General features: G+C 42.3%; 1 protein-coding gene across 1 annotated transcript; it reads right to left on the bottom strand.

Annotated features, from left to right (window-relative positions):
- Window positions 1–8,278: 8,278 nt before the first annotated feature.
- On the bottom strand, window positions 8,279–15,779 carry gmnc (geminin coiled-coil domain containing; the record flags this gene model as incomplete). Its single annotated transcript, XM_083694656.1, has 6 exons — window positions 8,279–9,579; window positions 9,769–9,885; window positions 9,969–10,054; window positions 10,498–10,672; window positions 11,317–11,392; window positions 15,688–15,779. 6 exons carry the CDS (start codon window positions 15,777–15,779, stop codon window positions 8,614–8,616), a joined length of 1,512 nt encoding a protein of 503 aa, XP_083550782.1. The 3' UTR covers window positions 8,279–8,613.
- Between the last annotated feature and the right edge of the window lie 904 nt (window positions 15,780–16,683).

The raw sequence follows: 16,683 nt of genomic DNA, 5'->3' as shown, positions 1-16,683 counted from the left end.
TCTGTGCAAGCAACCAGTCCGACAGGATTCTGGAACAATGAGCTTAAAAACACTTGAATGACTGACATGTACTGTACTAACATGTAACATAATAAAAAAAAAAAAACTGCTCTGTCTTTCTGTTTTTGTAAATGTGTGTATGATCTGATCCATAGTTTTTCCAAATTAGTCTAAATCATCAGGACACCACTGTGTCTTAAAGCCCCAATGCTAGTGCTGTGTTTCAGAACAGTATTTGTGGGTTCCAATGTGCCATACAACAATATCTTTTGTGTCAAGCAATTTGTAATATCTTAAAAGTAATTCTTAAAGTCTTAAAAAGAGTAAAAAACAAACTACTTTATAAAAGTTACATCCTGTAGATGCTTCATAGCTGATTTGTTATCAAATTCATATCACAATGAGGGTATTATAACAGGTTCTTACACCTGATACTTTGAAAGCGTGACATTTGCTTGTGAATGATTTGTGAAACATCTGTGTAGGTCTAAGACTCATAAGTGGGACCTTTACTCATCAGTATGTATGAGGACACAATCAATGTCTTCAGGTTGTTTCATCAAGTCACGCAAATCATTATGCTAAGAAAATGTTGATAGGATGCCTTATGGATCACGTAGTATAGCATTTTGAGAAAATTACACACACTTTGAGGGCAATTGTTTAAGCTCATACCTCACCTTTAATGCAGGTGACGCCCCCTTTTAGTCAATAGACTTAAAACTTGCCCCGTCATTGTTCACCCTTCCTGTTGAGGACCCAGGACACAATTGGAGCACGAGCATGCAGAAATGAAGCTGATTAATCCTCTGATGGAGTGGAAGTAAATTGGTTTAGAAGTGTGCAATAACACCAACACAGAGCTATAAGCACGTCAAAGGCTCAGGATCCCTGGGCTAAGCCCAAAATGCCATTGGAAGACAAATAGGCAATGATGCATAGTGGTTGTTGAGGTGTGTGTGTGTATATATATATATATATATATATATATATACACAGTGCCTATAGAAAGTCATCATAAAATCTTTACCTTTTGTCACATTACACCCTGGAAATTAAAATAAATCTAATCTAACTTTTTTGTGCTGTATGTACACATCATAACCCTTATCATCAAAGTGAAAATAATATAATATGAAATATTAATATAAATATTAATTAGTGAAATACCTGGTTTGGTTAAGTGATCAGCCCCTTAGAGTATACCATTATAAACTTGCTCAGTTGCAACCAATCAACTTCCAGATCAACTATCTGCTTTAACTATCCCTCTGAGTACCGTTCAGAGCATTATTAAGAAGTGGAAGGCGTATGGCACCACCAACACCTTGCCTAGATCAGGCCGTCCGTCCAAACTGGATGACTGAGCCAGGAGGACATTGATCAGAGAAGCTACCAAGAGGCCAAAGGCAACTTTGAAGGACTTACAAGTCTTTATGGCTGGGACTGGTCTGTCTGTGCATGTGACAACAATCTCACAAGCTTTACACAAAGCTGGCCTGTATGGCAGGGTAGCAAGAAAGAAGCCTTTTCTGAAAAAATGCCACAGTCAGTCTCATTTGTGCTATGCAAAACACACCTGAAAGATTCTGTTGCCATGTGGAAAAAGGTTTTATGGTCAGACGAGACTAAGACTTTTTGAACTGAACTCCAAGCGCTATGTTTGGCGAAAACCAAACACAGCACACCACCCAAAACACACCATACCTACTGTGAAGCATGGTGGTGGCAGCATTATGTTGTGGGGATGTTTCTCTTCAGGGGGATTGGGCAGTTAGTCAGGATTGAAGGGAAAATGGATGCTGCCAAGTACGCCCAAATTGAGGACAACCTGCGTCCCTCTGCTAGACAGCTGAAGATGGGCAGTTCTTTCACCTTCCAACACAACAACGATCCTAAACATACCGCCAAAAGAACAATGCAGTGGCTTAAGGATAGAAAGGTGAATGTCCTTGAGTGGCCAAGTCAGAGCCCTGACTTAAATCCGATCACAATCTGTGGATGGACTTGAAGAGAGCAGTCCATTGCCACTCACCACGGGATTTGACTGAACTCTAACAATTCTGCAAGGAAGAATGGGCAAATATTCTCCAATCTAGGTGTGCAAAGCTAGTAGAGACATATCCAAACAGATTGATGGCTGTAATTGCAGCAAACGGTGGCTCTACAAAGTATTAAATCAGGGGACTGATGACTTTTCCAACTGTGTTATTCTTGTTTTTCATTTTTTTATACATTTTCAGAACTGTCGCCTTTTTTTTCATTAGTTTGATGTTGTATGGCTAAATTTGTACAGAAAGCTGGAAAAAGTTTTTTTTTAATGGGTTTTGATTTCAGGCTGTACGACAAATATAGGAACAATTTCAAAGAGGTATGATGACTTTCTATAGGCACTGTATATATAAGTATGGTGTTTTTTTGTACTTGATGAGACAACTTGAGAGAGTTGTGATGAGACAACTCAACAGAGTTGGGATAACACGATTGCGGCCATGTTACAGGTACTATGTGCTCTTACTGGATGCTCAACATACTATAACATTCATAGTTAAAAGGTCAAGCACTGTTAAAAGTCAAGGCTAGCAGTTACAAAACAGTATTTGGGCAGGGGGGTAACACGAAGGCCCCGATGTCACCCTGGGTGTCTCCACCCAATGCTGACATCCTCCTGCCTTCTTTATAGCCTCTGAAAGGTCGGGTTGATAAGAACTGTGATTGGAGGTGTGTGTGCATGTAAGTGTGTTGTTGGGATTGAAGGGGAAGCAGCACAGATGCCATCACACACACACCCCTGGGCAGGTGTACAGGTGCACACTCCCTACTCTATCTGCCAGAGACAGGTGTGAGTGAGGGGTGCCAAAGTGCATGTTTACCCAGGGATATGACGAACACCTGGGTCTGACACATGCCAGGATATTTAGAACAAACTATATGATCAAACAGCCCCCCCCCACACCTCTCCTCAGACATACCTGTACACACACTCTGCCAAATAGTTTGCACTAACATTATAAATCTCACACATATCTATTTTACTGTATTAATGTGCTCTTCTCTTCTTTTATCTCTCTCTCTTCCTGACACTCTCACATATGCATGATATACATGCTAGTCTTATCATCACTCAAAAATATTTTCTATTCAAAACTTTACTTGCCTCAGGGCAGTCATTTACATCCATATTTCCTGCTATACTTACTTCCTTTCACTGCTAAAAGGAAAAGACTGAAATAATTGATGGCATGATAATACTGTTTATCAAAGTTTAAGTGTGTGTGTGTGTGTGTGTGTGTTGAACCAGAGGAGGCTGCTGAGAGAAGAACAACTGTGATAATGATGCTCTAACTGTAGTTCTAACTGTAGTTCTAACTGTAGTTCTAACTGTAGTTCTAACTGTATAAGGAGTGAGAGGGAGCAGTGAGTGCAACTGAATATTTGTGTCATACTTGTGTTCACCACTGCTGCTTATGGCAAAATAACTTATATATAAAAATAACTTATATCTGCACGTGGTTTTACAGCTGTACAAGAGGGCCACCAGTCAAAAGACATACGGGCAGGCTAGTCACTACTGATGTTCAATGGTGCTGTAGTAAAGGAAGCAAATGTTTAAACCAAACTATTGAGGGTCTTTCTGTACTACTGTACCTCTGCCTCCTAGATTCATGTGGCCACCCGACCAATCAAACTACAATTATACTGGTGACATTGTGTTGCGTCCCTCTCAGGAGCCAGTACATTATGGTCTTGCACTCCTTTCTCTGTGAAACACACCATCATTATCGTAGCACTTTTTGGGCCGCCTGCCAAATAGGACTAAATCTATGGCCTAATCTGAACAAGTATTCTTATTGTGTGGTTTTGTCTGAAGGAAATATCCACCCCATGCAGGTTATGTTCTCGGGTTTGTCTAATGACGCATTATCAAATGAATCTTACAATACCTCAGAGTGTGGTAACAAATTAAGTCACACAATATCGATCATCAACATTTTGTACATTTTGTTTTACTCTGACAAACTGTAATGTAAGAAATTACATTTTACGTTAGGAACATGTCTGTTTGAGCATATTGTGCCAAAAGTGTGGACTCATGTGTTTTTGGTGCCATGCCAGTCAAACAGTGTTTGTGATGGGGCACCAGGCCCACTGCAATGACAAAGGTTGGGTATGTGGTCATGTCACATTGCTCATAAACTTAGAACACGAGACCGCAGTTATTTGATCCTTCTCTTGCAACAATGCTTAGAGTAAGGTTTTAATTCTGTCTTTATTTCTTTCATTATTTCATAACTTTTTTTCTTTTCTGTCTCCCTTGTTTTATGGTATTCCTCTAGCCTATTTTCAAAGCATTTGCAATTGTGTAAAAGTTATGTGCTAAGAATTATATTATATAGCAAATGTAACCAAAAGCGTTGGATGCTGAAATTCCTAACAGGCATGTGAAGTGGTCTTATTACCAGCAGATGGCAGCAGGGGGTGGGAGAGGGGTGGGGGGTGGGGGTGTTGGGGGGGCACAGTCACCTACAGTCATCTAATCAAAGCCATTCCTCGCTGGTACAGACTGCTTACATACTTGGCAATATTTGTTTAAGAAAAAACTAAAACAAAAAAGACATTGTTTATGACATTTGATCTACTTTTGAAGTAATTTCAGTTCTCTGCATCTTGAACTCCAACCTGAGAAGCTTTCACAACATCAAATTGATGACAGTCAGGTCAGTATTCCTAACACTGAATGTACAGGAGGGTTGTATGTGATGGGCAATCTTCTCCTAGCCAGCTCAATCCAACTGCTTTACCATTCATTCATTCATTCATTACTATTGTATCAAGGGTACGTATAAACAGTGACTCTCTGTCCTTCGATCCTCATGTACAGCATGTGCTGTATGAGTGAGGGGACTGAACCCTGCCTCTCTCTGAGATTGATCAGGGCTAAGTCACTCACTATCCCTTTGGGCAGAAGACAACGCTTGGTGGTCCATTGATATAGGCATAACATTTGATGTGAGAGAGCAACAGCAGCCAGAGAAGGTATCACTGAGGTTGCATAAGTCTGGAGGGCCCAGGTGGGATGGGATCGTTATCCGAGGGAGACAGTGAGGGCGGGGACCGCACCTTTTTACAAGTTTATTTGAGGTGCACAGTCCACATTATTGATCTCATTTTGGATCCCTCCCCTCATTCCTCAAATACAATCAGTTCCATTAAGGTGAAAAAGCAAACAAGTCATATACATCATAGAAATCATATGTATAGGTAGAGACAGAGCACTTTTTGTCTCCTTGGTGACCAACCCAGTCAGCGCAGATCAGCTTGTGTGTCTTTATGTATGTGTATGAATGTGTGTGTGCTTAGTTTAATTGGGTTTATGAAGACATTAGTGGTTTGTATGTGGTTACTCATCACACAGTAAGAATGCCATAAAAACACATTAAACATTAAGCTGTGAGGAATCCAGGCATACGATGGAGGAGGCTGTGCCCCTCTGCTGCCCCACTGATATGGCCAATCCATCCCCATTCCCCAGAGAAAGAGGGTCAGGGCCCAGGGGGTTATACATCATGTATTACCTTAAATCCAATTAGTCCCTGCAGGCAACTTGCTGTCCCTAATTGGAGACTGACTCTCGACCATGTCAATCTTTAACTCCATTTGGAGATTCACTCATGAATCTCTGAACTTCCTACAGGTGTGTGTGTGTGTGTGTGTGTGTGTGTGTGTGTGTGTGTGTGTCTGCTGGGCTGATCCAATGATCAATCAGCTAATTAAGAAACCAATCAATACTGTTTGACTTACCTGAGGGATGCACACAGTGGAATTTCTACTCCAGCCACTCATTGCTGCTGGAATTCATGGCAAATGAATTGAGATGAAAATTATGAAAATCGTAGATACTGTTCTGTTCAGTAGGCTTTGATGTCTTTATGGCAAGGTTTGACCACTTTCTGCCCACTCTGTCCACTGACCCATAATGCACCACAGTACCACCTGACCATTGCTTCACCCTAGCTGCTGCCCTGTCCATTGTGGTGGTGCAGATGGGGTGGTGATGTGAGGAGGTGGATGGTGGCTAGGGGGACGATGGATCCTCTTTGACAGCTCATTAAGGGTTAATGAGTAGCCGGGCAGTGTGTTTGTGGTTGGAGCCACTGGTGGGGCCCATTGTTAATGTTAGACTCGCTTTGCTCTACTGAGTAAACCACAAAGATAGCTAGGATCACTTTAACATACAGTATGCAACAACAGTAAGGAAACAGTAATACTAAACTTGAAGAATAAAGTGATGCATTCTCCAGGAAACCCTCAAAACTCCTGCCCATTAGGGGCATTAATGGAGAACGAGCATGATCATGCACAAAGCTAGTTTCTGCTGGACTAAGTGGGTTTAGTTGTGGGCTCACCTCAGTGCTGCCCTCTCAGGATCTGATGGCGGGCAAAGAGTGTACAGGGGAGCGTGTTGTGGTGATTGTGGAAGATTTACATTTATTGTTACCCTTTATTGACTCTATTCACAACTATTCAGCAGATGATACTCTATTCACAACTATTCACCCCTCCCTCTGCTATACCAGCCACAAGCATCAATTACATTATCGCTCATGCATATTACCCTCATCCCTAATCCTGAGCCACCCCCCTTCATTCACCTCTATTCTACCCTCCTCAGGTTCATTGTCATCCTGTGAAACCTGCAGGCTGTCACAGGCTGTAGACTCAAGGTCATACGTATCTAGTCATAACATTCCTACTGGTGCACAATTAACCTTTACACTCCCACTCCTTACTACAGACATAGAACAAATACAGGCAATCAGACTGCACAACAAAACTACATATTAATACATCTAAACAACAAATCAGTGAGCTACCTTCTTGTCTAAGGTTGTTATGTAATAGTGTAAAATAACATGTGCTTTATTTATCTATCTAAGTGTGTACTGTGTGCAACTAATGTCACCTATTCATCCTAGACATACGTATGCACTGTACACCAGTGATGATATTAGAGCAAAGCTGTCAGGTGGGTTAGACGGATGACTTAATCCCTCTCCTCAGATAAAGTGGGCCATATTGAGTTTCAGCAGGTAGGCCTACTTAATGACCACTTTGCCTGCCCGATACTTAGCAAGGAAACAGAGGCCTGTGAGTTTACCAGCCTCCTGTCTCAGGGTTTGTGCCTTTCATGCTACTCACCCAATCTGGTGGACATCTGTAGGGGGCTTTACCGTGTCATTAAGAATAGACCACTTGCTCAGGCACCACCATGGCTAACTCCAGGACTGAACTTTCCCTCAGCCGTGCTCAGCTCTCACGGGAGCCCAAGGGAGGACACATATCCTGAGTTTGGCCCCCTAAGGGATGAGGCCCATCGTTACCTAGGTGGGCGGATCAGGGTGGATATGTCTCTGGGGAGCTGCCGGCCCTCTTTTGTTTTCTAGTAAATGGAACAAAAACCTCCTCGAAAGTGTTGAGGAGAGACAGGTGCCATAGTGAGTTTGGCATGGCAGGTCAACCAGATAATAGAGCTCATGTTGGCCTGGATCAACTATCTATCAATCTGAAGTCCAGGGACTTATCGATTATCCATCCTGGTGCTTTATCTTTTGCAATTTCCAATATTTAGATGAACAGCCTGTGTGTGTATAGATAGCCTCTTGACTAGTCTTAAGACAACATTACACAATTTGAGTAAGGCTTGTGTCAATTTTATCAGCTTTGTTACTATTCAGATAGATGTGACCCTGTAGGCATGGCCATTAGCAAATGAGTGAAAGCAGATATCAACAGTGATCTCTCATCTAGGAAGGCTAGTCTGATACAGTAGCTTGATTATGTAATGGATTACCGTGATAGTGAAATAGTTTGTCATCAAGGAACAAGAGGAGACAAAACAACGCTTGTGAAATGTGCTTTTACTCCCTACAGTATATGAAACTGACTATGACATAATATTAAATAAACTGAGGCCAGACAATTGCAAATAAGTCTCTCTATTTTTCCACAAATTTAGAGCGAGTTACAAACAGATTAAATCACATTGTGTACAGTTTTACAACTAACATCATGGGACAGGGTGTTACAGTAGTGTATAAAATGCTCTGTATTCAGAAATCAGCCTCCCAACCAGAGCCAGAGACTGTCAGCCTATCAGGACTCAATAAACAGCCTCCCCACCAGAGCCAGAACCTGTCAGCCAATCAGACTCAATAAACTTGACACATGAATTTCTTCATAGAGATACAGTATCTCTATAGAGTTCTGATGGGTTAATATGTAGTAGAATTATTTACACATTGAAGCCAAATTAATGGACCTCTGTATAGTAGTTTTCTGACAGCTTTACTGACTTTTTATTACAAATGATGCATCATTAATACAATTGTTATACTGTAGCTGAGTTAATCAACTTCCACAGCCTACATTTTTCAAAATGTTCATCTCTCTACACTTTGTGTTGATCGTCCTAATGGCTAGAAGTCTTCAGTGCTGTAGACAGTATGACTAACAAGGGGCTTGAAGCAGGACACTGTCGGGTCACCAGTCCATTCTTTGACAAGCTGCACTGCTGCTTGTAGACCGTTCCTCTGTGTCGGCAGGGGAGGATATTTAACAGTGTTTTTCAGCAGCAATGCAGCAGTCATCCACTCGATTGCAGTTATCCATCGCCTTCTGGCAGCTACAGGGCACAGTTTTCAGGCATTGTTTGGGGACCCAGGTGAAGTTCCAGCCTCCCTGGGTCTCCTTGCAGACAAATGCCTGTCCCTGAGGAAAGCTGTGTGTCCTGACAGTGCTGGAAGGGCTGAGTGACATGCTGAAGGCTACCTCCGTCCGGCTGCATGGGGTAGATGGGGTCGTGTACTGAGACACGTTGTCCACTGGTGGACAGGTAGAGCTACGGCAGTGTCGGCTGTGAATGTTGTGTAGCTCAGGACCCCTATCATGAGACAGGTTTGATGAGGAAGCTGAAATGTGGTTGAATTGTTGTATTGTGTCAGGTGACGATAGAGTATTAACCAGTTCATCCAATGGAAGTTCAAAGTGTGTGACCTGGTAATTGGGGGTGGCCACAATGTTGGGGCTGTACTGGACAGAGGGTGCATCGGCAGTGAAATTGGAGCAGGCGTCTGTAGAAACATTGTAGTTATTGGTGGTGTTGAATGTGGGGCTGTAATTAGTGGATAGTTCAATACTAGCACCATGGCCAGTGGCAATAACAGGGGAGCTATAATTGGAAGCTTCATGACGTGTTGTTTGACAGTAGTCATCGGAGGAGTTGGTGTTGGGGCTGCACTTGGTGACTGAATAAAAGGAGGAGGTAAGGCTGCATTCAGTGGAGGTGTCGATGGTGTCCTCATCCTTAAGCCCCAGTGTCTGCAGGATCCAGCAGTCCACAGGCAGGGTGGTGGCTAGTTCCTCCTCAGAACAGAACTCCAGGGAGAGGTTTCTGCAGGTCCGTTTCACTTGAGTGCCAAGGAGCAGTTGACTGGCACTGAGGTTACTGAATCCTCCATCACTTTGTAGATTCCGTTTTCGGTTTCTCCTCCCATCACCACTCTGAGCAGAGAGAAGTCTCTACAGGAAAGGAAGTATGAATGAGAAGGTTCTACCATTAGGCCAAGAGGACTTCCAAATTACCTTCACTACAAAATCATGGGCCGTCTCTCACTGTCCAATAATTATGAATTTAGATCAAAATGAATTTAGTGTAAATCATTCAATAAATTCATGAGTCAGTCTTTTCAATTCAATCAATTTGTTTACCTTTGTTTTTTCCTCCAAGGTTTTCACCAATGAAGAGTTCAAGAATTCTTTGAGTTTGTTGTTTTCCTCATGCAATCTTGCAAGTTCTTCCTCTCTCTGTATCAATGTGTCTTGAAGCTTAAGAAAATGTAAAAAGTAATTAGAAGGCATATACTTAAAACTTCATAGTTCATTTGTTCATGTTGTTCATGTATTAATACCTGTTTGTTTCTCTGCAAATGTGGTGACAGATGGTCGTTCCAAATGGGTTCAGATGAGGTCCCATAGTCCAAATGAGAGTGTGTTTCTGTGTGAGAGATGGCAGCCTAAGACTTTGAATACTCTTTATGCATTCTTCCTTCCTCTGAAGAAATCATTGATCTGACATGACTCTGAAGCAAGTTTGCTTTGACCAGACAATCATGTTAGATCAGTGATTTCCTCAAGGAAGGGAGGAAGGAAGGATGCATTTTGAAAGTATTCCAACAGAAATATCATTACCAAATATGTAAAAAGAGCATATTTGAATTATAAGAGGAAAGAGGGCTGATAACTTGGGTAAATAATAAGTGGAACATTAATGGGGGAATATGCAGTAATATAGTCTAATTTGAGCATACCACCCATGTCCCATTCTGTAAAATCTAAACGGAAAATTCCAATTTGATGAATGCCCAGCCATACAGTCCTGAACATTGGTAGCCTACATAATTGCATAATTGCTGCAAAGAAAAAACTCAACAGACTTACCCTGCTGTGGCGGCTCGTGCTGGCAAGATGTGTCGTCCAGGGGACCTGCGGCCCAAAAGGAGGCCAGAGTTTCCGTGGAAACATCAACACTGTCTACTGACGTTGGGGCGGGGTAAGGGCAGTCGAAGCGTTGGCCCCCTACAAAGCTCAGATCTTGGCAAGTCAGAGCAGTGCTCTGCAAAGCAAATAGGCATGAGAGGGATGTAGCATGTATCAATACAAGGCATCTGTAATAATACAAATCAATAAATAATTGCATTTCCACTGTAGTACAATTCTAAACATTAATACCATTCACATTTTTTAACACAGAAATATTATTTGTTATGAAATATAAACATAGATAATTGCATTATCACTGTGGTATAATTCAAAACGTATTGATATTCAACTTTGATACCTTACTAATGTTTTGAACACATGAATATTGATAGTATATGAACAGTTGTAATGTCCCACATGTGGGATGTGAGATATGAAACAGTGTCTCACAGCATCACTCCACCTGTTGCGCCCCTTTACCCGCAGTGCACGTGATCCCCGCCGTCACAAATTCACAGCACATAAATTAACAGTCAAATAGCGTACATTATGCTTAACAAAACTTGGAATGAAACGTAATCAAAGTTTTCTGACATAACACTACACACGCAAGGGTGCAACTAAATGGTCGAGGAACATGTGCGCGTAAAAACGCGCGCCACAGCCACGTCCCATGGAAATGGGCAAAAGTCGGTGCATATTGTAAAGAAATAATTAAAAAAAAGATACAAGGAAGAGACATTTCTATCTGTAAGATTATGTTATGGGAACACTCACCATGGCGCTGGCAAGTTCGCACGGCGTTTGGCGCGTTTGGTGCTCCGGCAAATCTCCGGATCTTTGAGGTGAGCTGCTGTGTGTATTGGGGGAGGTGAGCTGTACTCTTAATTTTGCTGGAGCAACAGTGACGACTGAGCCCTGTCCTCTTTTCAAGCAATCTGATTTGACCTAAAGCTGTCAAACGTATGACGTGTTAGATTGGACAGTTGAAATCCTGAGGATCCACATCTCCTCGACAGTGGGTGACTGCACTCCTTGTTCCTTCAAATCAAATAGATCAGAAAAAGTAATCAACTCACATAAAATAAAACCGAACTACAATATCAAATTTGCTGAGAAAGCAGAACACCTGTAATCATGCAAGTGCAGAAGTTCTGTAGGGCTCCATAGATAGCACATAGTTAATATGTAATCTAACAACACATAGTTAAGAAACATAAGGAATTAATATAACCAAATGTGTGTCATGGGTAGACATGCATATACCCCCACCTCAACTGCCAGTTAAGTGAAAAGAACATACCATTGAGTGACATATTAACATGAACCTGTAAGAGACTGGCAGGAGGAGAGAGAGGGGGGAAGCAGAGGTTGGGGGTGGGGGACTGAGGCTGAGGCTGGTGTGAGGGTGAGAGGCTGGTAACAACTGCCTGCAAGGGATGGAGAGACTGCCAGGCTATGCTATGTTTGTAGTTTCTCAAACTGAGCATTTCAGTTGAGGACAAGTTGCACAATGTGCGTTTAGATATAAATATTGATCTTTATCAACTTTTAAAAATATTTTTTTTTTTAATCCTAATTAAACATATTTTTTTTCCACATCCCACACTTAACTGGGCTGTACATATACAGAGTTATAAACCATTTTATGGCTTGTTTCAGGAGGAGGCAGTATGTATGTAGAGTTCATAAGCCCACAGGAAATGCAGAGATAACCTGAGGATCACCAAGATTGTCACACCAGTTCTTTAGGTAATGAGAGCATATGTGACAATTAAGAGTTGTCTCACAATCTCTCTTACACACACACACGCACGCACGCACGCACGCACGCACGCACGCACGCACGCACGCACGCACGCACGCACACACACACACACACACACACACACACACACACACACACACCCACACACACACACACATACATAGTGTGGTTTAGATTTGAGAATACCTTTTATTCCAACTGGTACTTAAATTAGATTTTCTATGTGGTTTGTTATTGTTTTTAGTGTTGCAGGAAGGAGGAGGGATTCTGAACACAGTGAAAACCTGTTCTTGTTTCTCCTTTATTTGGCAGGAGAAGTGGGCACTGAGGATTTGCTGGTCCTTTCTGTCTTAATTGCAGGGTTTTAGAGTGACTTTGTGAAGTGTTCCAGGGGTGGTGAGGAGGTGGAAGCATGGGTGTCAGTGTCTACTCATTTACTCTTTAACTGACTATTAAAGTGCTGAGGCCTTCTCTCCTTTCACCCTTCAGCTCTCCTCACTCTCTCCACTTGTGATCCTCATCTCCCATATGCAATTGACATAAAACTATGCAGAGCTAAATGATTTATATCTGTGCCAATTTACCTGTGTATGCTATTAGACATACTGCATCCACATTGATATGTAGTGACAGTGAACACACTTATTCTGAACAATGCCTGCACCACACTCCAACCAACAGAGCCACCTGGACAACCCTAACCCCTTAACCCTACCATGTTGAGTGACACTGTAATACAGCAATTTTGCCGCATGCCTATCAGCACATAACCAGGTTGTTTGATAAAAGGAGGGCCACTACACTCTTAAAAAAAAGGTGCTAAATTGAACCATATAGAATTCTTTGGTTTGTCCACATAAAGGAACCCTTTTTGGTGCTAGTGAAACAGACGTGAAGTTGTTGCAAACAGTAGCCCCGCAACTGAAATTGCTCCGACCGAGTCTTGAACTTGCAACCTCACACACGTGACCGTCTCCTCAAATACCTGATGTAAACCAGCTACACTATCGAAAAGTGTGGGTGGGGGTATTTGAACTTGAGGAGTGAGTTTTACCATCCTAACTCAGTTACACTAGGTACAACCCTTAGTAGAGGGTTCTTCATATAACACCCTGTGAAGGATTCTACATGGAACACTGGTATTTTCTGCAATTTTTTTCATGAGGGAATTCATATTTACTTGAATTCCCTCAGAGATGATGAACTTTCATTTGATGGTCACAATGGTGGAAGGCTGCACCTATAGACTTGCACAAACTTTACGCCAATGGGTGCTGGTCCAACCTCCCTAACAAAACACTTGTATGAACATAAGGACAGACATAATACAGTTAGAATCAAACAAGAACCAACATCACAGGTACTTTAGTTAGTAAGATAATGCAACAGAAAGAACAGAAATTCACAATTACCCACAATTCCCTAGCAAAAGAAGGGAGCATATTTGTATATTTGCTAGGGAATTGTGGGTAATTGTGAATTTCTGTTCTTTTTGGTGCATTATCTCACAACAAATTTACCTGTGATGTTGTTTCTTATTTGATTCTAATTGTATCACATCTGTGCTCGTGTTCATGTGTTTTTTGGGGTGACAGTAAAGCTCTGCTGATAAACATTTTCTGTATGAAAATACCTACATTTCTACTGTAAAATTACGAACATCTTTACAATGTGATAATAATTTACAATAGACAATGGTTATTCAGCTAAAAAGGGTAGAACCCTTTCACTTTACCAAGAAGGTTATTTGGGTGAAAAGGGTTCGAGGTAGAACCCTTTTCCATACAAAGAAGCCTTTTGGAACCCTGTTTTCTAAGAGTGTATAAGTCCCATGTCAAGCAATAAAAGGCCTAACTGTTTTTCATTGCACCCCTCTGGTAAGTTAAGAAAATACTTGTTTTCCCTTTTCCTCCTCTGTTCCAGCCACCTGTTGCCGTCTTTTGGGGGGTTTGCCTTTACAGCTTTCTATATCCTCTTGCTGGGCTCATTTTAGATCATTATTTTTTACTTGTAATATTTGTTGTGGTCAGTGTCCTTCTGCACTCTTGGGGACTTGGATGCTCCTGCTCTCAAGCCTTTCAATGGATACTCTGCATAGTGCTTAAGGATATAGCAGGGAAAACACCATAGAATTATTTATCTATATGTGTGATTGGTACACTGTTGAATGTGCAAAGTATATACAATGTTCATGTTTGATATGAATAGATGCATAGATGGTTTAGCATGTTTTTTGATGTTTCCTTGTGTGTTGTGTGCAATGCGTCTGTGTGTGTGTGTGTGTCTGTGTGTGTGTGTGTGTGTGTGTGTGTGTGTGTGTATGTGTGTGTGTGTGTGTATGTAGGGGATCCCGGGCAGTGTGTCCAGACAGTGGGAGTGGAGGGGAGTGTTGTAAGGCCACAGTGAAGTGGGCTGCTCTCCACACTCTGATTTGTCTCTATTGTTAGCAGGAAGCATGCTGCTCGCAGGAAGCAGTCTGGTAATCAGTCAAACCCTCAGCTCCAGCTAAATTCTGCCAACCCCCCCCCCCCCACCCCCCCACCCCCCATCATCACCACCTTCGACTACCATCAACCAGTTGGGCAGTTAATTGCCCCCACTCTGGGGCTGTAATGAGAGTGTACAGGTGGAGTAGGCCTACCTGGGAGTCTAACCTTGTGCCCCTGGCACATATGTCAGCTCACCCGGCCCTTTCTCTGCTTCAATCACCCCTGCAGAGAGCTCTAATGACAGGGGGCTGCACACAGGATTTGTTGGGCAACAACCATGCCATGCTGGGTGCTTACAACCTGTTGTTAAATATAAACAGGTCTTTTTTCCTGTTTGGTGACAGCATGGGGCCCATCTCCCACAATGGCCATTGAGTAAACAATGAACATGTCTTCCTCAGACACATATATTTCGGCCTATAATCTGAACATTTAATGTAAAACTCCTACTTCTGTGTATATCATGCGTGTGTTACAGATTTTTTTTAAATGTTTTATCCCAAATGTTTTCAGTAACACAGAGCTCTCAAGTTAGTCTTCCGTAAATGTTTACAACAACATGTTTTACTATAATCACCTGCATAATCTTAGCTGATTTATTCAGTGATCTCCCAGATGTATGGGTTTAGAATTTTAATGTTCAGCATCTTAGCTCTAAAATGGCTTCTCAAGTGACTGACAGAACCCTCAAAATGAACAATAAACAGTTCTTTGTTGTTCCCTCCCCTGTGTCCCTTGCAATTATGTAAATGAGCAACTTACTCCATACTGCAGTAGTTGAGCCACACTCTGCTAATTTAGCCAATATAAACAAGGCTTGTCACAACAATAGTCAACAATTCTCCTTGCGGCCTCACCAGAGTACCTGTGGAGTTTGACTGAAGTCACAACCTGGCACGCTTGACTTCTTCACAGGGGTCCTCTTTACTCCCACCTGGCTCCTCCTTAACTCCATTTGGTGTTATACCCGCCCACTTTCCCATTCAGACCATATCTGATTATTAACCTTCATCCCTGGTGACCATATCTGGCTATTACCTACTAGTGCTGTGGCTGGGGCCAGGTCGGTTAGCTGCCCATGCTGCTAAGCTTCTTTTACCTTAACAATGGCTGCCTGCTGAGAGCTCTGTGCCAATTAAGCCATGGGCCTGAGAGAGCCCGCCCCAGCCCAGAGCCTGAGCACTCATCCCAGGCGGACCAGCCCAGCTGCCCCAGGCATGCCCCAGACCCCCCCTCTCCTGCCGTGGTATGCCACAGGCAAACACGGGGCTTCCCTAAACGGCTTCTTTTGTACGGAAGAGAAGAGCCAACTGGTTCCTGCAGAACGTGTGTCGCCCCCATGCCCCCTTGCTCTCTCGTGGCTTGATCCTGCTGCCACACAAACATCAAAGCAGAGCCAGCCCAGCAGGCAGGAATTCTGAGAGTTCAGCTCGGTTTGAATGTACTCCTAATAGGAAGGCTTCAGTAGTGCAGCTTTGATATGGGGACAGACTTGTCACTCAGTTAATAATCTGAATCGCAGGGCTGCAATGTTTGCCTTTTACCTTGTGTGATAAACAATGGCCATAACAAATGATCTGGTCACTCAACTCTAGATTTTCCTTTATTGATGATACTATATATATGATTAGATGATTAGATGATTAGTGATTTTGATTTTGATTGAATGGGAGAATATTGAGAGGGAAGGGCAGGTGCAAGAAAACCTGTTAGCAGATGAGATGCTTCAATAGCTATTGAGATTATTATTTGTTAGTGATTACACTTTTGAGACACTTTGAACAGACTTTTGACGCACTTTGCAAACAGTCTAATTTTGTGATAATTGTTTTCATTTTATTTGGAAACCTGATTAAGTAGATCATATATACCCCAACATCCATCATA

Source organism: Argentina silus (genome assembly GCF_951799395.1).
Source record: "Argentina silus genome assembly, chromosome: X".
Taxonomy (NCBI): Eukaryota; Metazoa; Chordata; class Actinopteri; order Argentiniformes; family Argentinidae; genus Argentina; species Argentina silus.
This window is presented reverse-complemented; position numbering and strand designations above follow the sequence as displayed.